At 40.8% G+C, this 21,999-nt stretch overlaps 1 protein-coding gene across 1 annotated transcript; it reads right to left on the bottom strand.

The window, feature by feature from the left end:
* Positions 1–391: 391 nt before the first annotated feature.
* On the bottom strand, positions 392–21,955 carry kntc1 (kinetochore associated 1). Its single transcript, XM_072387872.1, has 62 exons — positions 21,866–21,955; positions 21,473–21,619; positions 21,123–21,243; positions 20,116–20,231; positions 19,845–19,923; positions 19,658–19,735; positions 19,514–19,548; positions 19,318–19,428; positions 18,783–18,876; positions 18,559–18,611; positions 18,353–18,465; positions 18,178–18,232; positions 17,989–18,087; positions 17,840–17,883; positions 17,686–17,748; positions 17,521–17,596; positions 17,164–17,289; positions 16,865–17,031; positions 16,635–16,746; positions 16,323–16,466; positions 16,181–16,237; positions 15,562–15,636; positions 15,330–15,449; positions 14,913–15,056; positions 14,721–14,816; positions 14,460–14,563; positions 14,260–14,362; positions 14,038–14,172; positions 13,818–13,937; positions 12,733–12,805; positions 12,119–12,186; positions 11,720–12,021; positions 11,408–11,580; positions 11,016–11,116; positions 10,693–10,837; positions 10,237–10,293; positions 9,958–10,121; positions 9,734–9,838; positions 9,513–9,641; positions 9,017–9,133; positions 8,759–8,868; positions 8,451–8,667; positions 7,360–7,449; positions 7,114–7,279; positions 6,883–6,941; positions 6,579–6,795; positions 6,407–6,480; positions 6,083–6,293; positions 5,712–5,824; positions 5,502–5,557; positions 5,236–5,314; positions 5,028–5,152; positions 4,798–4,933; positions 4,583–4,678; positions 4,398–4,454; positions 4,119–4,173; positions 3,502–3,565; positions 2,696–2,825; positions 2,514–2,603; positions 1,631–1,785; positions 661–763; positions 392–559 (listed from the first exon to the last, which is right to left on the bottom strand). The coding sequence occupies exons 2-62, from the start codon at positions 21,608–21,610 to the stop codon at positions 524–526; spliced, it is 6,651 nt and encodes a 2,216-aa protein (XP_072243973.1). The 5' UTR covers positions 21,611–21,619; positions 21,866–21,955; the 3' UTR covers positions 392–523.
* Positions 21,956–21,999: the final 44 nt, after the last annotated feature.

Genomic DNA, 21,999 nt, shown 5'->3' with positions numbered 1-21,999 from the left:
ATAGAGCAACTTAAAAAAAATACTCCAAGACTGTAACAGACCGTTCTTCGAAACATGCAACTTATTTAAGCAGCTCGAACATTTGTAAAATATAGTCAAATCTGCAAAATAACTACATCGATGTTTCCTCATCTAACATGAAAGGGGACATATTATGGTAAAACAGAAAAAAAAATATATATATATATTTTGGGGTGTCTGAAGTCACCAGAAAGTGTAAAACTCCCCCAAAACACAACCCTGGCATTTTTTAGTGCCTTTATTGTTGGAAATGATTCAATCTCTATCTTCAGTTATTTCTTATATAGTAAGCTGGTGAGTGATAAACCCTGCAGGTAATAGAATAATAAAAAAGATCCGTCTTTTTAAAGAATTCATCAACATATTTTTTAATATTGAAAAGGTTTTAATCACATATTAAATGAGCAAAGACAAAGATAAATGTTGAGTGCAACTATTGCATCCAAGCCCAAGGCAGAGCGAGAGAAACTGTGTGAATACAACCAAAGGAAATGGTGCTGCTTCATCCCGACACTCCATTTTGTACGTTAAGAAACTCCTAAAAAAAACAACAAATCAAAGTACAATTAGAAGTCTGTTATATTTGTTTCAAAAATGGTAATCCAAGCAAAATCAAAAGGTGAACAATTCAAAGTCTACCTTCACGCAGGCCTTCGACGGTGAGCCGTTTGCTCGTGTTTTCCCACGCTGATGCTCTCTGTGCTTCAAGTACTCGCGAGCGAGTGAGTCAGCGTCATCCTGACTGAGGAGAAGATTGAAGAAAACCGATGTATATTCGTGGATATGTACACGTGATGAAAGTTTTCATGAAAGCTTTTACTCTTTAATTGTCAGTCCTACAAGCAGCAGCTACTGCAGACCTCCAGGTAAACAAGTGAAATCTGAAGTCATGCCTTTCACAAGCCAAATTAATTACAGAGTTTAAGATTCGTATGAATGAATGCATTTCAACAGCTGCAGCTGCTGCTCAGTGGCAACACACAGAACACAGTTTAGTTTTCCAAACACACTTAGTGGCATCAGATAGAGGCATACACTCTCACACCTAATCTCTAAACACTCAGACTCAAATGAGTCACCTAAACATGTAGCTGTTGGGCTTGAGTGAGCGAGTTCATAAAGGCTCAAAATGAGTTCCTTTCTCAGATTCTCAACCACTGTAACAAAGATAACTGATGAAATTACCACTATAACATCAGCCGACACTAAACAACTTCAGAACGGATCATTACTACTTTATCCGATAAAAGTATCGGTTCTTTAAGTTTTTTTTAATGTAGTGTGCTACAGCTGGATGCCGTTCACAGCTTTGGTGCATATGTACATTTTCAGTTTGGGTTATATGCTGTTTTTCATATGGAGACTCTGGCTTTTAGGAGTATTGTTCATGCTGCCAGGAAGAGACTGATCAAAAAGAGAGACGTTAAGACACATTCTGGTCAGCAATATTTAGTCCAGACCTATGAAACCTCATATCTGCTGGCAAAGATGTCAGTTTGGTAAAGTCAGCTAACAGTCACCGACTCAAGTTTGAATTCTGAATTTTTAATCAGATTGCTGGAAGATAACATGAGAAACTCTCATGTCACAAAAACAGAGATAATCTTACCAGTTCTGGCTGATCAGGTAATCCACCAAGTCTTTCACCTGGTTAGGTTGGCCATTTGACACAACGAGCTGCTTCAGATGATGAAAGTGTTTAGTCTCCATCAGTTTCTGGTGCAGTCCATTTTGGCTAATAAAGGTCAATACAGTCTCCCTGATCTGAGGAGTTATAAACGGAATAGATAACAAAATGAACAATACACATGTTTTAGTGCAAAATACATTTGTGCTTATAGCAAAACAGCACATCGGTCCACTTGAAGCTTTCAGAAGTTTACAGATTTGATAATTGAAATTGCAAAGATTGCTATCAATAATATCTTGGCAACAACGACAAAATAAAAAAATAAACTTCACGGCATAATTTCCCCTGGTTTCACACCTGAACTGAAACTGATGACACCCTGATATTGCAGTGCAGATATAAAAATACATACATGTGAACTTAGCAATATATATGAAGTGAGATTCTGTTAAAACAACAGTTGACAATGCTTTTTAAGCTTTGTTAATGGAAAAAAAGTGATAAAGTTGAATTCATATTTAACAGAGACATGACAGAAGGTTTGATATTTGTTTAAAACCGACTCTTGTGTTCTGTTAAAACTGTACACTCAAGTAAATATCTGTCATTGCTGTGGTAGTGTTTTATTTACATTGTTTAAAGAATATTTCTTTAAATTCCAGTTTCAGTGCCTGAATTTGTGAATTCATGAACAATGCTTATGTGCTTGCATTGCTGTCCTATTTTCTCAACATGATCAGAAATTCTATTAATGTAAAGTATTTTTTTTTTAAATAACAAATCGTCCCAATGAAAGAGGCTGGGACAGACCAAATGATTGAGGTAGAAAGATTTCAAATCAAATCGAAAAAGGACATCGGACCTGTGATGGGATCCCTGCCAGTTCCCCGGTGCTCATAAGTTCTTCCACCTGCTCAAGCACAGCGACCGGGTTACAGACCGAGAGAAAACCCTAGAAAACAGCAAAAAGACAGCGTTCGGTTCTAGTTAGAGCCTGAAAACAACATTACTTTTCTCATGCTGCACGGACATGGGGGCACTTACCTGAATCTGCTGCTCCTTCTTACTGGCACAGGGAATAAGAAGTAGTGTTCCTAGGGCAAAGGCGGGCAGGTTGAACTGAGCAAAGCGGTTTGCGATGCCTATCAAGTCCAGATTCAACAGGAAAGGGCACCTTTGGGGGAAGGGGTTAGATAAAAATAAAAATAGTGCAACAGGTTGAATGTACTGTACACAGTTCAAGGCTAAGTTGTGAAATGGAGATTAAAACCGACAAACAAGTAAGTAACTAAAGTGAACAAAACCAAAAATGGATTAAAATATTCATGTCTTTGTTTCCAAAACATTCTGTCTTGGTATAGTTTGGCAGTCACTGCACCAAGACTGATTCATAACAGAATGTAAAAAAAGAAAAAAAGATGACTGAAGCTAATCACAGTCGATACAGTTAGGCCCATTAATGCTGGACACTGGCAGTCAGTTTAGAGAATAACAAATGGGTTTCAAACACAGATGCTGAGCTTTAGTTTGAAGTTATTCGCGTTCAAATTTGAGGATGTTTTTACAGCTCTCTGTCATGCAGTTTTTCTTCAGACAGATAAACAGACATGGACAGAATAACCATTATGGAGCTACCCTCAATTGTCTTATCATTATCGTAATTGTGGATAATAATGTGGCTACTTCCTTGTTCACTATTTAACGTTAACCAGTTTTAGTAAACAGCCAAAGGGGAAAAGAAGAAAACAAAAAAGATTCTCTTTGTGTCCTAATATTTCGGTGCTTAACAGTGTAGTCCAAATACACTCTGGGAGCCGTGGTCCTTTAAACTCCACATCAGTAAGACGTACTTGAGCAGGAGAACAAAGGTCCTGTAGAGTGTAGCTTGCTGATCTGGGCTCAGAGGAACTGAAGCTGTTGTGAAGAAAACACATTAAACAGATGAGAGTATCAAGAAGAAATGTCTACCAGTGTAAACATCTATATAAGGAACGACAAGAGGCTTTACAAGAAGCACTAACTGACAAAGATGAATTCTGAACACACATATGCAACACATCTACTCTTTGTGGTTGGATACAAAACCAAAATGTGCTAAATACATGCAGTTTGTTTTTAACATATCAGCACATTTTTTAACACAACGTGTTATTTTAACACAGTACTTTTATTCCCAGAAGAGAAAGAAAACATTTGATGCATACGTGGAATCACATGAGCCTGTATGTATGAACAAAGACACATTTTTAACATTTAAGTCAATATTTCAATGATTCGCACCTATGAAACAATCTATGGAACATGAGCAACATTATGCCATCACATGCTGCTGTTCTGCTGGAAATATAAGTCATATTACAGCAGAGAAATTGGGGAGAATTGAATAAACTGTATTAGTTATTGTACCAGGGCTTCGTAAGATACACATCGGTCCGCAGAGGGACGCACAAAACTATAAACCTAGTACCTGAGACAAAAGGTGCCAGTATCGTGCTCCTCCAAGTCCTGGAGAAACTTGAAATCTGAAAATAAAATGCATAAATTGTATGCTATAATAAATCTATGTATAATGATATATTAATATATAATAATAGTCTCTCATTGCTGTGAGTAATTCATCTTTTTCATGTTATTGTTGTAAGTGTAGGTGATGTCAGGAGTGTTTCTCTTATTCTGGCCTCAACACTTGATTCAACACGATGTCAGTCAGACTTGTGTTTCATCAAGTGATTAACAGCAAGATTACCTCCCACAAAACCGGAACAGCCACTATTGCTTCAAGCACCCTCTGTAGGTGGCTGATCTGCAGAGGTGAAAGACACACCTACATTAATCACGGAACACTAACTGCGTATAGCTCAGGATGTTGAGCTTTTAATCAGAAATAAAAACAAAAATAGTCCAGGGAGTTTTTGGTGCATGGTGGCTCACCAGGTTGAAGCCGAGCAGCTTCTGAAGCAGACTGTTCCACAGCTGAGGGTCGTACACCTCGTACTCCAAGCACAGGTCTGCCACTAGACGCACGGCCTGAGACAACAAAGGTTTCTTCACTTTTCCTGCACGGCTGTGTTTAACATTCCTAATCTAGTGAGGCTGAAGTGAAGCAACTTGCTGGATCAGGTTTAATGTGTTCTGTTAGAAAGTACCTGCGGCTCATGACTGTGGTTCTTCCACAGCCCTTTTACCAAGCCCTCTTTGGGACTATTGAGGAAGGACTGCACTGTGTAGGGTATGTTTAATGCCTCCAGTCGAGAGACAAAGATGTAGCACTTCAGATAGTATCTGCACGTGAATACAAAACAATTAGATGACTGATGACACATCTTATTATGTTAACTGAAACATGTTCTGTTTAAACATTTTCATGGCCTCTTACAGAAGTTTGGTTCTTGGGATCTGAAACTGGGCCTCCAGCGTTGCTGCGTCAGCGAGGCGGACAAGACAAAGAAGCGCTCGAGTCCGATGGCAGAAGGTTAGACGGGGCCCAGATGAGCTGAGGGGCTACAGAAAGGAATCCAAAAACTGGCATCAGTCACGCTCTAGGGGGAAACTTTACTGATCCATGCATATTTCTTTAAACGCACCCAGGTTTCAGCAGACAGAATAGGACTCAGAAGACGGACTGCATCATCCATGGGACAGGACTGCAGTATGTACACCACTCTAAGAGCATCAAACAGAGAAACCAGCATATTAATGGTCAGTTGTAACTGACTAGCAACTGAAAATGACAGTATAGCATATACAGTAAAAGCTCACTGGTTCTTTTTAGAACATATTGTTTATGAAGAAAAAAAAATCTAAAGTTATTCAGATGCAAAATGCTGAAATATGTGACTGCAATAACTACCTCATTAAGTCTGGGTCCTCCTCAATGTTGGTGACATAGTCTTGATGCCCCATTTCCTTTATCAAAGAAAAAATTTATATAGTTTCACAATAACGCAATACACTGAGTGCAACAAATCTGAAAAAAAAACCCAACAACAAACCACAGAACAGACCAATTCAAAGGGAGTTAATAGAAACTGATAATTGAAATAAAAAAGGACCGACAAACCTTGGCCAAAGCTGGACCGGTTTTGCAGATCCATTTCTCCAACAGCATGTTCCGAATCTTCATAAGATCCACACTGTTGATCGTGGCTATTTCCTTAACCGCAGCATGTATATCTGAGACACGTTTTAAATGAAAAGAAGTGAAAAAAATGAACACACAGTCAATGTGTTGCACAGTCACAGCGTTTCAAACAGTAAACTATGAGATGAAGATAAAAAATATCCATATCCAGAAGTAAGGGAACAAAACAATCTACATCCTGTTAACTAACACCGACGAACACTGAAGTTATCATGAAGTCAAACCTGATCTCAAACGTCACAGTTGAATGATTAATATCACTTCAGAGTGCTTTGTTAAAGCCTGCTCACCGGGATAAGTTTGACCTGCCGACTCTCTGTAGCGCTGCTCCACGCTGCTGTGCTCGTACAGAGCCACGATGAGCCTGGCTGGCAACCCGGTCAGTTTCAGGTGCTCTGCGCTGCTCAGCTGGCTGCTTATCAGCATGTTCTCTGTAGCGGTACGCTGAAACTGTAGCTTTAGCTTGGACAGAAAGGTCTCCCCTCGGGCCCGTGCAGCCTCCTGCTTGGGAGCAAAAAGAAGTACAAAAAGCAAAGCATTGCCCGAAAAACATTACAGACAGTCTGAAAGTCTAAAAAATTTAAATATCTGCAGGTGAAAAAAGAAACACAGACCTCTAGGTTTGGATCTTTAAGCCATGCGTCTCCGAGAGCCAAACAGAACCTAAGCGACTGTGTTTTCTCGTAGCCTGTAAAGAGCAGGAAGCAACTAAGTGCATATAGAGGTGTTAAAGGTATTAGAGGTATAACACACGGTGTACTTGAGAGGTTAATGTGCAGCTCAAACCTGCTGGAAGCTCCTGGGTTATCTTGTGGGCCGTGGCAGCAGCCCACTCAGGGCTCTGGATGCACTGGATATACTTCATCATGGTCTTGGCCACCTTAAAAGTCTCTTTATTGTAGCCATGACCCTGACCCTTTTTCCTTTTCTCCAAGAGCAAAGGCTTCATCTTTTTCTCAAACACATGGTTTGCAGCTGACATGTACAATTTGTCAAGGCTCAGCTAGAAATGGACGAGAGTTTGATTAATTGAAACAGCCAAACTCGGTGGATATCTATAAAGCTTCCATTTTAGATGAGCGTGCCTTACCTTCATAAGTTTGCTAATCAGAAGCAGTGTGGGGAACGTTTCCTCACTCAGCTCGGGTGCTGAAATATTCATGAAACCCTCCATTGAAACAAACACTCTCAAAAAGCAGTGTAAAAACAATCCTTCCTCACTTTGAGATTAGACCTGAAAGCAGGACTGAACTGTCGAAACTTAAATAATGAAGGCTTTTAGACTTTTCAGCGTTAATAGAAGCTAAAGTGGTCAACTCACAGACAATCTTCCAGTAATGTTTGCTCTGCAGCAGAAGGTGGAAGGGGAGTCTACTGTTGGACAGAGGGTTTGGCAGCAGACCATTTTCGAGCAGATACGTGTTCTCCACGTCCGTGGCAGGAGAGACTCGTTTGTAGGACTTCAGATGCTGAAGGAGGCCCATTGCCTGAGGATTAAAATAAAACGTTTCAGTCTGCACACTGAATTTCTGAGGAAAGTGATCACCGAGTTCAAAAATATTTTTACCTGACTGACAGACAAGGTGGTCACATTCTCATCTGCAGCCTGGATGATCTTCAGCACAACTTCGATTCTCTCGTAGTTGTAAGGGCTGAGCTGTTTGAGAAGCGGATTTTAAAGATCAAATGAGAAGCCGCGCTTTCAGCACAACTAGAAAGCCTAGTGTAAATAAAAACAACCTACCTCTCTTTAAAAGGATTGAGTAGGAATAAAGAAGTGGAAAATAAGTGCAAGTTTTTGTCTGTAAAGTTACAGCCAGTTTCACACACAAATGCGAAAACCATTAACTGTTCAACAGGAGAAGTTCACAGTAGAGCTGAGACTGCGAAAGAGTCTCTGGGCCCGTCCACGCGAGTACGCAGCCTCACCCAATACGCTGTCGTTTTGAAAGTTACGACCCAAAACACCGTAGTACATATGCCAGGCCTGTATGTGGCGCTGTGACGCCGCCACACCAATACACTAAAGCCATGGAGCATTCATATAAAGGCATAGACATATAAAGAATCTTTATAATGTCTATGTATAAAGGTAGTACAAGCCTGTGGTCCGCCATTGTTGGTGTTGTTATGACCGTAGACATTATAAAGTTTGCAAAAATACAAGTACAATGGACTTGTTAAAGTTTTATTCTTCTATGGTTATGACGCGTCTAGCGACGGCTAGTATTTCTGTAGACTAAAATGCAGATCCGTGCTGCTGTGAATATGGAATAAAAATGGTTTATGAGTTATTTGGTTTACACGTCTCAGTCACTTCCAGACTCCGTTGAACTTCATCTTTTAAAAACAGTTACGTGAGACTCAAAAACGTAGTCAGTGGAAGCTTGTTCTTTACACAAGGTTGGATGAGTTGTCATTTCACTCTCCTCTGCACTTATCAGTCAGTTCCTGGCATTAAAATGTCACTGGCATCTGCAGTTAATCGTAGTTTTTGCGCGTGTCGTGTTTGAAGTTTGTGCTTCAGACAGCAAACTATTGTCCTACAAAAATGATGGTGACACACCGAGAGCAGTGTCTGAAACAAACTGTGTGCTTGTGTTAAGTATTAATCTAAACCGAACCACTGTACCCTCTTTAAAAAGATTTTATTCATACCTTGAATATGGCAGCGCAGAGACTGTCGGTGAGCTCGCTGGTGCTGTGTAACATTGGGATAATCTGCAGGACCCGTTCCAGTGCGGTGACGTGACACAGAGGCTGCACCTCTTCCTGGCCTGATCCAGGGACGCCTGCGCCGTCTTCGTCCTCTTGGAGCAGCAGTATGGTGGTGATATACTGATTGATCACGCTGTCCCGGTCTAGACCATATGTACTGCAGCAGGGCAAAAGGTAACCTTACATCCACTTGTTCAACACAAACATTTTGATTTCTCTCACTGAAAAAGTGATGATGAGTGTCTGACCTGCAGTACTGGAGGATAATGTCTGGGGTGATCTTCCTGTTCTTCACCAAAACAGGGATCAGACTACTTTTCATCTCAGGTCGCTGCCGGAACACCGGCTGGATCGATATCTGAGACAGAGGAGGGGTAAACATGGTAAATATGAAGTTACAATAGGGAAAGAGGAACTGAAATACAAATTGTAACTACAGTAATTCCATAAGAAGCTGTTTATACAGAGCAATGTGTCCTTGGACATGAGGCTAAAAGCTGCATTACCTCTAATTTGCTGAGCTTGATGCCCCACTCGGCATCAGTTATGACAGAGAAAAACTTCCTTTGTTCTTCCGGCTCATTATACAAGCTGCAGAGATTTGACCCAATCTTCGCCACAGCCTGAAACAATCAACACACAGGGACCGATTTCTTGGAAATACCACAAATAGAAATGTGAATATGCCCGTTAAGCTGGATTTCTTTTTTTTACCCAACAATCTGATTCATTTCTAATTTAGCTTATTTTGACTGTAAAATACTATTCAGAGAGATAAATCACAGAGAAAATAAATAGCTGAGACCACAAAGTCAGATTTTTATGGGCTGATATGTGTCACACTGGCCACAATCAACTAATATAACAAGCCTCACAGCTCAGAATAACACCAAAATGTTTCCATTTATTTTTAGTATTTTCTCTCCTGTGTAGCCTCTTCTTTTTTACGCCTATCATTAAAATGACAAGAAAATGAACACTAGTTGATAGAATTGTGCCTACCAAAATTTTGTCGTAGTTTTGCCACGTGTTGTCAATAACTTTCCACAGTATTTTGACGACTTCTTCTTTAGAGAGGAGCGTACAGAGACCGATAGCCAAATCACAATCGACCACCCTCCAGTTGAACACCTGGAACAAAAAGAACAGGCGATCAAGTAAATTTGAAAGTCATGAAAACGTCTCCTGCCACCTTTTAATGACGCCGGACTAGGCACACTCACCTTGTTCAAAAGGGCCACGGCTACGACATTCAGAGTGGATGTTGTTGACTTTCGGAGAGTGTTCAGGCAGACATTGTACTTCTTAAGCTCTTGTGTATCATAAAGCTGGGAGATGGTGATGGTTTAGAGCGTTATTTTTAAGCACAAACATGACAATAACTTTAGCCTAGCACCCAAGGCAAAACTACAAAAATACAATTTTGCTGTGGATGTCGCAGTCCTACCTGCACACTTAGCTTTATGTCCATAACATTAGAAGTGACATGCTGCAAGCAGCTGCCGTACGAGTTGACCAGCACTCTGAGGGCCAACTCCAGCTGACTGCACTCCTGGAGCATTTGCAACATATTGGAAAGGGGGCTGAGAAGGGTCCGCAGGTAGTTTGAACCTACATAATGACCACGTGAGACACAAGGTAAACTTTTAAAATTACAATCTAAAAAAAAAAAAAAAAAAAAAAAAAAAAAAAAAAGGGTAAAGGATGCATCTAACTAAATACCGACCATCTTCAAATGAGCAGTGTGGCAGACAGGAGCAGTCCAGCGGATACAGCTTGGTGTCTGCAAGAAGAGTAAGACATGAAGTTAGCGGCAGTCTGCGTTGAGTGGGGAAAGCCGTAAAAAATATATGTGAAGTGGTGATCTTCTCTTTGGTGTGTGCCTCTGTTAAGAGTCATAGTCATAGTTATAATAAATATTCAGAAAGCAGAGACCATTGTTGAAATGTTTACTCAAAAGAAAAGTTACAAGATTCATTCTGTTTTTGTGCTCAGCTTGGCACAGCGGTCAAAAAGCTCTCTGGCTCCATAAACTAGCTCACTCCAACCGGTCGCCATCGGCTACGATTTGCAAATTAAAGTGAAGGAGCATTTCAGCATTTATTCAAAGAGGATTCAAACACATCAATTCTGACTCAACACTGGCTCTTACAGTATCACATGTTAAATCAAAGCATCCTACCCTGAGAAATAGGCAGCATGCAGTTGGTAATTTCATACTGCACAGGGAGCACGGACACTGGATCCAGCACAATGCAATCCTCATTAAAAACCTCTTGAAAACTCCACTGAGAATAGGGATCTTGCTCCGCCTCCAAAGTCACATCCTATGACAATACACAATTAAAACGTAAGTTAATCTCAAGCATTCTGTTAATCTTTTTGTTTTTGACTGTCTCTTATTTAAATGTAAATGCACCAACTTAAAAAGGCTGAATCACCACAAACCAGAAGAAAAAAAAAAGTCAATTAAGTGTCAGTCTATGGAAATGATAAGATACTGACCTTGGCAATGAAGCCATAATCATCTGATAGCTGACACTGATGATACACATCCATAGCTATCCGTGTGCACTTGCAAAGCTCCAGGCAGTCAAGGAGCAGATCTGGAACAGTATTGTACGTTTAGAGATGAATTGGATGAAGAGGAGCAGCAATACTGGAACCAAACAGTCCGAGTGAAAGTGTTTTTTTTCTGAACACACTCAGCATCTTCCCTATTTTTTTTAAGACAAACTTGTACTGTTTGTTTTTAAACACATCTGACTATTACAGCAGAATTTCAGCAAATGAACAAAGAAGAGAGGCATTTTCTTTTGTGGCTGAATTCTAATGACAGTGCTAATTCACACACTTTTCTTTCTTGAATATTAGTGATGCTTTTAAGTGGTTCTCACCCGAGTGACACACAGTGATGGCCTGACAGGCCAGATTGTGGATGACTGCTGGCAGGTCCATGTCATCAGGAAGCACCATGGGCACATCTGCCTCCAGCATCTGGCATAATGTCTTGGCAGCGGTGAACAAAACCTTCCCCGTGCTGCTGTTGTAGTGGTGCTCGTAAAGCTCGCTGATGGAAGTAGAAACAAATTAAACCTTAACTCTAAATAATGTAAATAATCCACCAATTGTTTCAGTCTTAACAACAAGCTTCATCAGTTTTTTTTTTTTTATCTCTGGATTCATACAGAGCATCAAACAGTGCAAACCTGAAGATCTTGAGGGCCTTGTCCACCTTCCCCACTCTCAGAGCTCGCAGGCCCAAGTCAGACCAGAGCTCCTGTTCGGTGCGCTGCAGCTGCCTTCCGAGCCGACGTAAGCCGGCTTCGGTGGAGATGGTCTTGGTCTTGCCATCTGGATCATTAGCCACAACCGGAGTTGTCAAAGCTTTGCCCTTAGATGAATGGCGAGCTCGAGTGTTTTCGTAGGCCGTGATGTGATGCTCCTGGATCTGTTTTCGGATGTTGGGATCCTCATAGTTGGAAGGGGTGAAGAAAACATCAAAGTCCTCCTGGAAGAAGCAAATAGAAAAGCTGCAGGTTATACGACAAATCATAGAGGAGATATGAAGACATTTTTTTTAAAACATTGTTTAAAATCAGGCTCACCTGCAAGTGGGCAATCGCCCGAAACATGACGAGGTTGCTCTCACACTCCATGCATTTCAGCGCATCGTCTGCAAAAGAGAAAGAACACCTGGTATCACTCTGGCAAATTCAGGTCTGCATTTATTTCCATAACCTTGTGCAGGCAATCGATGTGAGAGCTGTCTGCAACTTCAAGCATTTAAATTTCAGGATGACCATCTTGTAGTCCAACCAATATTAGACTGGTCAACAACTCCAATGCTGGTACCATAGTGATCAATTAAAATACCCAAACAGAATGGATGGAGGTAAAAACGTGTTTTGGATTTTGGCCTTCAGCTGTCATAATGAGCGACCGGAGGACACTGCATGGAAGAAGAACTGCAGCTGTGTGTCGTCTAATTTCCTGAGGGGTTTTATCATAAAAGAGTTTGCATACGTCAAACATGCTGTCATGCACAAGCTTATTAGATCCATGCTGCACAACGCTGCTTGTACTGGACTTAGAAAACTGCTGAAATCTCAAAGTCTGCAGGCACGTCTAAAGAAAAGGCAACAGGGAGCGACTCAATAAATATCAGCAAGCAAAGTTGCATGCTGAAGAGTAACTGAATCAGTGTGGAGCAAATACTTACGTTTTTGGATTATGTGTAGGTATTTAAGCACCTCCACCATCACCTGAGCTACGACCATCTGGTGTTTCTTGTGCTATTAAAGACAAGCCAGAAAAGAAGTTAAGTTAACATCACATCATATTAAATTTTGAGTCGCTGGAGGGACAATTATTTTGTTTACACACCATATTGTGGGGATCAAACTTGCCATGAAATACCTTGAATACCAGCGTTAAGGACCATGTTTTAATGCACAAATAGGCCTGATTATAGCAAATCTTTATGATCAATATGGAGACTGATAAAACTCAAGGGATATGACTTGATAAAAGAAGCACATAGCTAAATGTTCCTGGAAGTTTTATAACTGGTTTAAGTTAATAAAATGGGCCAAATAAATGCGGTATAATCTGTAGGGATCAGATTCTGGCACAGTAAAAAGTGCTAAACTGCTTATCGGCTTCTGGAGAGAGGGAGCTTTTAAAGTTCATCCATGCAGTCCAACAATGTAGTTTCAAGCGTGCAGGAATGAGAGTGAAGGTGGTCCATCAGTAATCCAGTCGAGCATAAGAATCTATGTTCATCTTCCCCCTCTGCAGTGTGATGCAGTTTATCCTGTTATGGTTCCTTTTCTCTCTTCTTCATCATCTCTTCCCTTTGCATCATATCTGATCAACTTTACAGCTAAAGCAAACAAAGTGTAACCAGGTGACAATGGCAGCAGGCACCATGTAATGGACAGGAAATCCTATCATTACACAGTCATGTCACAACGTGCAACACAGAATGACGTACTTTCACACTATAGACTGACAAGCACTTTTAGATTCATAGATAATCAACTTTCCGGCATATTTGTGATGCTAACTTAAGACGTCAACATATGTCATCAAAGGTGTCCAGAGAAAGCCAGCCGAGGAGTTTAAATCCTGATTATCAGCTCAAATGTATCAAAACCAATGAAGAAGTGCAACGTTGACCTGCATTTAGTGCTTGGCAAGAACCTAGAATTACTGAATCCACTTTCAAACATAATATTTCAGAGTCCTTGATATTACTGTGTGAAAAAAAACAACAACAACCGATTGAATCTTTTATGTCCTCACCACATCAGATATGTGGTTTTTGTCCTCCAGCTGCAGCCGAGCCCATGATGTGAGACGTTCGATCACACACTCTGCCTCTGCAGATGACAGCTTCTTCAGGACATTTAAGGTCTCCTCAGTCTGAAAAGCAGAATAAGAAACTTCCTTTAAAACAGCCCAGAAAAGGATACTTGGATAATAAAAATAACTTGTGAAGAAACCATCGTGTGGTTTAACTCACCCTGGCTTGGCTTATCAGCTGGATGAGATAGAGGTAATTTATATGAGATGTTGGCAGTTTGTATGCCTCGGCTAATGTCAGGGAATCCTCTAAAGACATGGGCAAGTCTTGTCTTAAGATGTATCTTATCAGTGTCTGGGGAACACATATGTGAATGGATGTTATTTTATTGGCAGGTATAACAGAAACCACGTGTCAGATAAAAGATAAAGTCGAGATTACCATGACTTGAGAGCTGTAAGAGAGGTTGAAACTGCGGATGCCATAGCTTCTGAGAAGTTTCCTAATCTCCATCAGACGGTAGCTCTCCTTCAAAAGCTCTTGTCTAAAAAAAAAAAACGTAAAGCAGGCAGAACATAATCATACTGTTGATTTAAGTTAAAGCTAATAACTATTTATACGCCAGGATAATATAATCCTACTTTGGCCCTTCCATCTCTAGGTACTGCTGAACAAGTTTTTCCACCACATCACTCCAGGGCACCACAGCTTTCTGCATGATCTCCAGCACAGCATCCACCATCAGCTGACAGACAAAAGAGGTGAAATTTTAAGACTCCTGCAAAAAATCTGCTGGTTTTTTGTTTTGCTTTCCCAGCGTTTGGCTGCTGTTGAGGCAGCAAACAAACTTTAGCACGTCGTGACCTGTAACCTGTAAATAGAACGGTGCTGAATGAACTTACATCGGTGTCAGTCATGCAGCCAAGCACAGCCACTGCTTTGGCTTCCCACTCTGTGAAAAGTGTTGTGATCTGAGAACTGCAGCGCTCCAGCAGATCCTAGTGCAGGTCAGATCGAAATGAGAATCACCGGCATTGTCTGGTATGAGGAAAAAATAACCGAGAGTTCCAGAGTGTGTGTAGAGGGGGTTTTACCTTGATATACTGTAGCAGTAACTCATCAAAAGGAATGTTGTGCTCTTCGGTGTATGGGAGGATGCTGTTTTCCACTGTAGCGGCGATCAGCTCTGGGGCTGGAACTTTGTCCAGCATGAAGAACGCTACACTCCACACACTTCCCTAAAAAAATGACAAAAAAAAACAAAGAATCATTCACAAACGTGCCGCTATGTTCATACATATAAATGGACAAAATGAAACCTAGCTGGTGCGAGTAGATTTGTTTAAAAGTGTGAAGAGGTTTTTATAAAGTCCCCCGATAGAGGTGAGAGCTGCTCTAAACTTTTTTTTTTTCTTTTGCCACATCACACAAATTTAGCAAATTAGCCATTTGCTAGTTAACCATGAGCTAAATAGAAGCACTTTTAGTAAGCTACGGTGAAAATGACAAACCTTCTCAAAGACTGAAAGTGAAAGTCTGCAGTTGTATTTTCGGTGCAGGTCCAACAGCTGACGGAGGTTGGACACCAGGGCCTTGAGGTTCTTCACCTCCTCTGCTCCATTATCATCATCCTTCAAGAAGATGGTAATCATTTGTGAACCACAAACCAGGATGGGAGTTAAGCTGCAGTTTATTCCACACAATTGGTCATTTTTGTGAAGCACAGATAAAAATATATCTTACGACAGATTTCATCCAGTCCCATAAACATGGCAGTCCAAGCACTGCCAAGGCCAGCCCGTTGTCAGGCCAAGAACCCTGACAAGACAGATTACATTCATATTGTTAGTTGGGTGTCCATTCACAATCCAAGCAAGTCTGAAGCGATCTTTTGAAAAGCTCCATAATAGAAACGTGAGTAAGACAAGTTTCCAAGCTATAGGTGGAGTTGCTTTTTGCCTTTACTGCCACAGTTGCCCAGACCGAAAATAAACCATCACCTTTGAAACTATCTGGGATATTAAATGTTGTCAGGAAAAGGCGACAGTCAGCCGTTTCAGTTTGTTGTTCAGACTGGAATGAGAGTCATGGAGATCTTTTCTTTGTCATAAACATCTATGGAAAGCTGGTTATTGCTTAAAAAAAGTCGTTTCTATACATTCCATTGTTTAGATGGTAACTGTATGTGGCTCATTTCTATTTCACACTAGCAATTCATATGTTATTGTTAGATTTCTTTAGCCAAGGTCTCAATGACAGACCAGTCTTTGCTCATCACAGCAGCCATCAATGCGCCACAGAAATGAATTATTACAAAAACCGTGTTTTAGTTGGCTTCCAGGTCAACATGAGTGTTCTTTACCTTCTCGGTGAGCTCCAAATTCCTTGCCTTCTGCTCAAGCCATTTTGCCAGGATTCTCTGTGGGTACATGAAAAAAAATATTTACTAAAGACAGCACCAAAGCGGAGGAGATGACAGAACTTTAAGTATGAATTAAACCCACCTGTCCTCTCGGGAGCACTTTCCTCATGAAAGGAACGAAGACTGTCCTAAACCAAGGACAGAGGTGTTCGGATGGCACATCCTCAGGGATGGCACTAAGGATCGCTTCAAGACTGCTCTCATCAAACTCCACAGCAATCTGTCCCTGTCAAAAACAAACAAAAACAACTACATCACATCAGACTATGACACCATTTCAGCTCAAACGTATTGTTTCATCGTTGTTGTTGACTTCAGAGTTTAAGTTATTAGTATATGCGTCGCATCTGAACATTCTTTTTGATGATCACACAAAAGTACTCTGATTTGTTACCTCGTGTCTGAGCCAAAGGAGTTGCGCACCCTTCAAGTCTCCCTCTCTTATGTGGGTTAGTATGTCTCCGAGACTGTCGGTGCTGTTCAGAAACTCAATCCAGGCAATTCCACTATGGGTGACAAAGCCATGAACTAAAAATACCTCATTGCAACAAACAAATCGCTAAAGGGAAAGATTTGCTTTGTAGTAAAATAGTACAGAACTGGCCAGTAGAACGTTAACTTTACTTGAAATTTTCCAAGCCATGCAAGCTGCAGAATGTTGCGAGCCTGGCCAAGGCCTCTTGGATCTGTAGTGAAGAGTATCGCGTGGCAGCGTGGTTTAGCATCTTCTCCGCCGTCTCAAAGGTTGGCCACGGAGCCTTGAGGCAATATTCCACCACATACTGCTCATCCTACAAAAAGTTTAGCTCCTGTTAGTATGAAGCTGGCACGCAATCGTAATTTACATCCGCTCAAAGAATTTTGCCCAATCGTTTTTCAAAAAGTCAATCGAATTTAGACAAAATCGGCACCGTCACACTTACTGTGATCTTCATCAGGTTGGTCTTCGCCTCTTCTACAAGTTCAGACCACACATCCTGTCCGTAGCCACCCACCGATGCAGAGGCCAGCTGCTCCAGCACAAAGTCGAGCTTCACCTTGTAGACAAGCTGTGCAAAATGTGCAGAGATGGTTAGTTCTGTATAGGCTCAGTTAGGGAAGCAAATGATCTCCAGCCACACCACTGTATTTTTTCCCCCTCTTATTCTAAATCCATTGTGCACTGAGCCAGCTGGGACAAGCTCCTGCCATCTGCAACACTAAACAAGACAGAACAGGTGCAGAGGATGGACGATACCCATGTTTTTACTATTCTTCATGAAACAACCAAAAACGCTTACCTCTAAATCCAGCTCAAATGTGATGGCAAACTTTTCGGCCTCTTCAAACATGTGTTTGTGAAGGAGTCTGCTAAGTCTGAAAAAAAAAGTTAACAAAGCAAAATTATACAAACATCACAATAGCAACAGGGTTCATATCGAAATGTATGGAATGAAAACGGGTACCTGTTCTCAGGCAAAGCCTCTGTGAAGCACCTGACAACAACAGAAGCTACGGGCTCTCCTCGACTATCGCATAAGAGAGGGTTAGAAAAACAGGACTTAATGTCTGAACATACAAGTGCAGCACAGGCTGAAAGTCATCGGAAACTTGTCCCACCTTTCTGGGTTTTCACAAACGCCCTCCACCAAATACATTGTGTCCTGGAATTAGAGGAGAGCACAGCTGACTTAGATGTGTGAAATATCAACATCTCGAAACAACTAAGGAAAACCCACGGCACGGTTTAATATGTGTGCATCGTTTACCATGTTGGTTTTCATCTGGACAAGACAGGAGACGGACGAGACGTCGAGAGAGTAGCAAACACTCATCGAAGGCAGACATCTTATTTGCAGTGAGCTGATCTGAAACATAAAAACAAGCACATCAAGTTCAGCAAAATACTCGGTAGAAGTCATTTGTACAAGTTTTATCAGACGAACGCGTGCTGCTACCTGACTGTTGTCTTGTTTTGTCAGTGTAATCATCTTCACGCTGCCCTTGCCTTGCCTGCAACACACACAATGTATTTACATTTCCAGCATTGTGGGGGGAAAAAAAGAAAAGAAAAAAAAAGAGACCTCCCTCTTTATACCTACAGCTCTGAGTAATAACACATGGGACACTTACGCAGCCATGGAGGCAGAGCCGCACTCTGTGGTAAGTTCAAAGTCTTGAATGGCAAGATCTGTCCAGCAGTGAATCAGAACAAGGAAGTGCAGGTCCCACAGACTCAGAAAGTCCTGACACAGAGTTAACAGTTTGGGCCACGTTAAACTTTAAATCCTGCCAGCAACGGTTCATCAAAGAGCTCACGGTGACGGGACTGAACTCACCTCAGTGTCGAGAATATACAAGAGATTTTCCACCACCACCATCTTCCTCACACCTGCCAAGTGACCATGTAAAGGATGATGCACAAAACGGTTGATTATGTGTCTTACGGTGCGTCTTCTCTTTCATCCACAACTTAATAAAACGTATTTAGTGCCTTCTATAACAACGCCGCAAACCAAAACTATTCATTGCTTGAATCACTTAAGACAAAAAAACGTTTTACCTGGAATTAAGCTGCTGTTGATAGACTGAGAAAAGCACATCTTTCCCTGAAGAGGATCCATCTTCCAGTCAGTCACAGCATGTTCTTCATCCCCCTGTCAAATGATAATGTTGTGACCAACTATATAACGTGAGGAGATGTTTTTCGCCATTTGAATCAGAGTAAAAGCTACTCATATGGAGATACAATTTACAATAATATGCTTGAAACTCATCTTGAAGTTTGTCCAAACTGAATATTAGGAATTAAATGTGATTTCACTATAGCAGTGGGACATTTCTAAGAGTAGCAAGAGTGGTTCAAAGATTATCCAACAGCAACTTAAATAATCGAGTCACAGTGTAAATACAAGCTGTGAACGTTACTTCTTCATTTACGATTACATTTTGTTGGTATTAATTCTCCTTAATCACTGTGGAAATATGTAATTCTGTGGTAAATCAACTAAAAAAAAAAAAAACTATTCCCATGTAACCAATGTATTTACATTACAATAAGTAAATGAATGAATAAATGGTTTCTTAAGGACACTGACCCCGATCATTAGGTGGGTTTCATGGCCCAGATTGAACATCACTGCTGTACTGCAACCCTCCTCATGGTAATCCTTAGTGGAGCAAAAGTCTATCTTCATGAGACTCTGGAGCTGAATTAAAGAAAGCTGTGATTATTTATCTGTTGTTTGAAAAACTTATTTCTGATTGTACGACAAGAAAATTACAATAACTGACCTCTTTCAAAGCTCCCACGTCCATGTTTTCAATTGCTGGTAAAGCAAAAGGGAAGAGACTATTTCAGTTGCTCTCAAGAGTGGTTAAAAGTTTGTAAATGAATTAACTAAACATTGCATAGTTTTCACAAAAAGACTTTGATACCTGTCTCGATCTTTGCTAAAGCGAGGTTCGTAATGTGGAAAAAGCCGTCCTTTATGAGAAGCAACGCACGGTACAACCCTGTCAACAGAAACTCAGATTTCAGATGAAAAAAATAATAAATAAGAGAAAAGCAACACTGCCCGCCTTCATGTTTTCAGAACATCTTTCATCTGTAAAAACATTTCACCTGAGGATGACTTGTCCTCATCTATGAGAAGATAGCGATATGTTTTCTTATCTTCACTGGATGGTTTCTCAACCAAAGCCTGCAAATTCAGAACACAACACAGCACGGTATTAACATAAAACACATTATACTATTGCTAAAGCCGTTTATTTTATGACTGGTTTAAGTTATAATAATCAGACAGATATGGTGTCGGAGGTCAGAGTCATCCTGCTAAATGTAATACAACTCTAGATTGTCCAAAACTGATAACAGAGGAAGATACTCGTACCCTGGTGAGGAGAATTCTCTTGTGTGGAACGTAGATCAAATGAAGGTTTCCATTTCTTTCACACACCACCAAAAAATGTCCGTCCAGGCAAACATCGATGGCATCCACATCAGTTTCTGAAAAACAAATGTTGCTATTTTATGTACAATAGTTACAGGTCAAACTGCACTGCTGAGGACGTAATGAAATCTGACATGTGAAGAAGCCTTTACAGTAACCCATGACTGATTCTGAGCAAAAGAATCACTGTGTTGTGTTTAACACGTCAGTCCAAAAAAAGACATTGTACAAAATTGCCAAACTGACCCAACACACCCCAATGCGGTTGGGGATCAAATTATTCTGCATTTATATGCTTAATTACAATTAAATAGGTCTAGGTGCTTTATACATGCTCCAAAGTTGCATCTTTGTGTAAAAAAAAAAGAAAAAAAAACCCAGTACCCAGCCAAATTCCAGATAGAGCTTCTCTCATTCACATATTTTCCCGTTTCTTTTATCAGACGGCTAAACATGTCAGAAATCGTGACTGAAAATGAGCAAACTAAGACTATGTGTCAACTTGTGGTCACTTTAAGCATTCCAGACTGCCGCTCTTCTCTAATAAAATACAGATTTTTTTAGAACGGCAACGTCATCCGACAAAATCACAGTTCAAGTAACTTTAAGGCGTCTGCAGTGAATTTGGCTATACATACATGTCACATGATCCCCCACAGAGAAAGTAAGAAGCTGGATAACATCTCGAACGTTCACCCACAGTTCAGAGCATTGCTGCGTCAGACATTTCTCAGTTTATAATTGAATTCCCCTCCCAGGTGTATTTACTTTGATAAGGACAGTGGTTCAGTTAAATGGTACTGTGGAGCTGTTGTAGTAATAAAAACTGTGCATGTAACTGTGCTGTTTGAACCTGCTGATTTTTCTACAGCCACACAAATTGACAGTAAACAGAAAGTGTGAAGAAAAAAAAAATCAAAAAGAGGTATAGTTGATTGATGCTTTACCAAAGTGGAGAAGCAGCAGGATGGTTTGATAGCTCTGATCAAACAGGATCACAGTCTTGTCAGCAACAACAATACTCCAGTTTGAACCACTGGAGGACGAGAGCTGGGGATCTGCCTGCACCTGTAAGAGCCAGCATATCCAGTAGATCATCAGTCAGTGATGTGACAGACTGCACTCAAGGAAAGCCCTACTTATTCTCGAATAACTTTTAAAGATGAAGGAGGCAAACGATGCTCATTCATGTGGCCTAGAAATCTTGGCTACGCCCCTGGACAGAAGTGCGTTAGGAATGAATGGAGCAACAGGGATTCAAAAGAGCTTGTGTCATGTAAATACGTACGACAATTACCTGATCGGTAGAGGAGATTTTGACCAGTGTGTCCACCTGGTACAAACCATTACCATTTTCCCCCCTTGACACACTGTCGAAACGGACAGTGTTTGTATCCTCGTTGGTCAGAAGTTCAACGTCGCTCCACATCGCCATTTTGTGAAGCTGGGCTATATGGGAGAGATATAATCATATCATTAGATAGTATTTCATTATTCTTAATCGTTCTATGTACATTAGCTAAGTCTGCTATCATCAAGTGATCCTGTTCCATGTTAACGCCACCCTGACGCTAAAGCTAGATTTATCAGTAAACAACTTACAAAAGCACCAAAAGGTAAACCGCTCACATATAAGTAATGGTGCACTGTGTGATAAATATCTAAATGAAAACTTCAAATAACAGCTCACCAGTTTACGGTCAGAACAAGACGGTAACAACACCCACTGTCAACATATCGGCTGTATTAGCTTTAGAATTTGGCGGGTTGCTGTACGGTTGTTGGGTATAACTAGTGGTGGAGACCCTGATTTTTGCCTTCAAG

Source organism: Leuresthes tenuis, unplaced genomic scaffold (assembly GCF_036924035.1).
Source record: "Leuresthes tenuis unplaced genomic scaffold, fLeuTen1.0.hap1 SCAF_6, whole genome shotgun sequence".
Taxonomy (NCBI): domain Eukaryota; kingdom Metazoa; phylum Chordata; class Actinopteri; order Atheriniformes; family Atherinopsidae; genus Leuresthes; species Leuresthes tenuis.
The sequence above is the reverse complement of the archived record's forward strand: the minus strand, read 5'-3'. Positions and strand labels throughout refer to the sequence as shown.

What these genes read in the sequence shown, in the direction of transcription:
- kntc1 (XM_072387872.1), bottom strand. Translation starts at nt 21,610, where the DNA reads ATGGCGATGTGGAGCGACGTTGAACTTCTGACCAACGAGGATACAAAC. An exon ending in GGCTCTGCCTCCATGGCTGC is followed by an intron (nt 18,233 to 18,352) that starts GTAAGTGTCCCA and finishes TGTGTGTTGCAG; the next exon opens with GCAAGGCAAGGGCAGCGTGA. An exon ending in GGGACTGGATGAAATCTGTC is followed by an intron (nt 15,450 to 15,561) that starts GTAAGATATATT and finishes ATCTTCTTGAAG; the next exon opens with GATGATGATAATGGAGCAGA.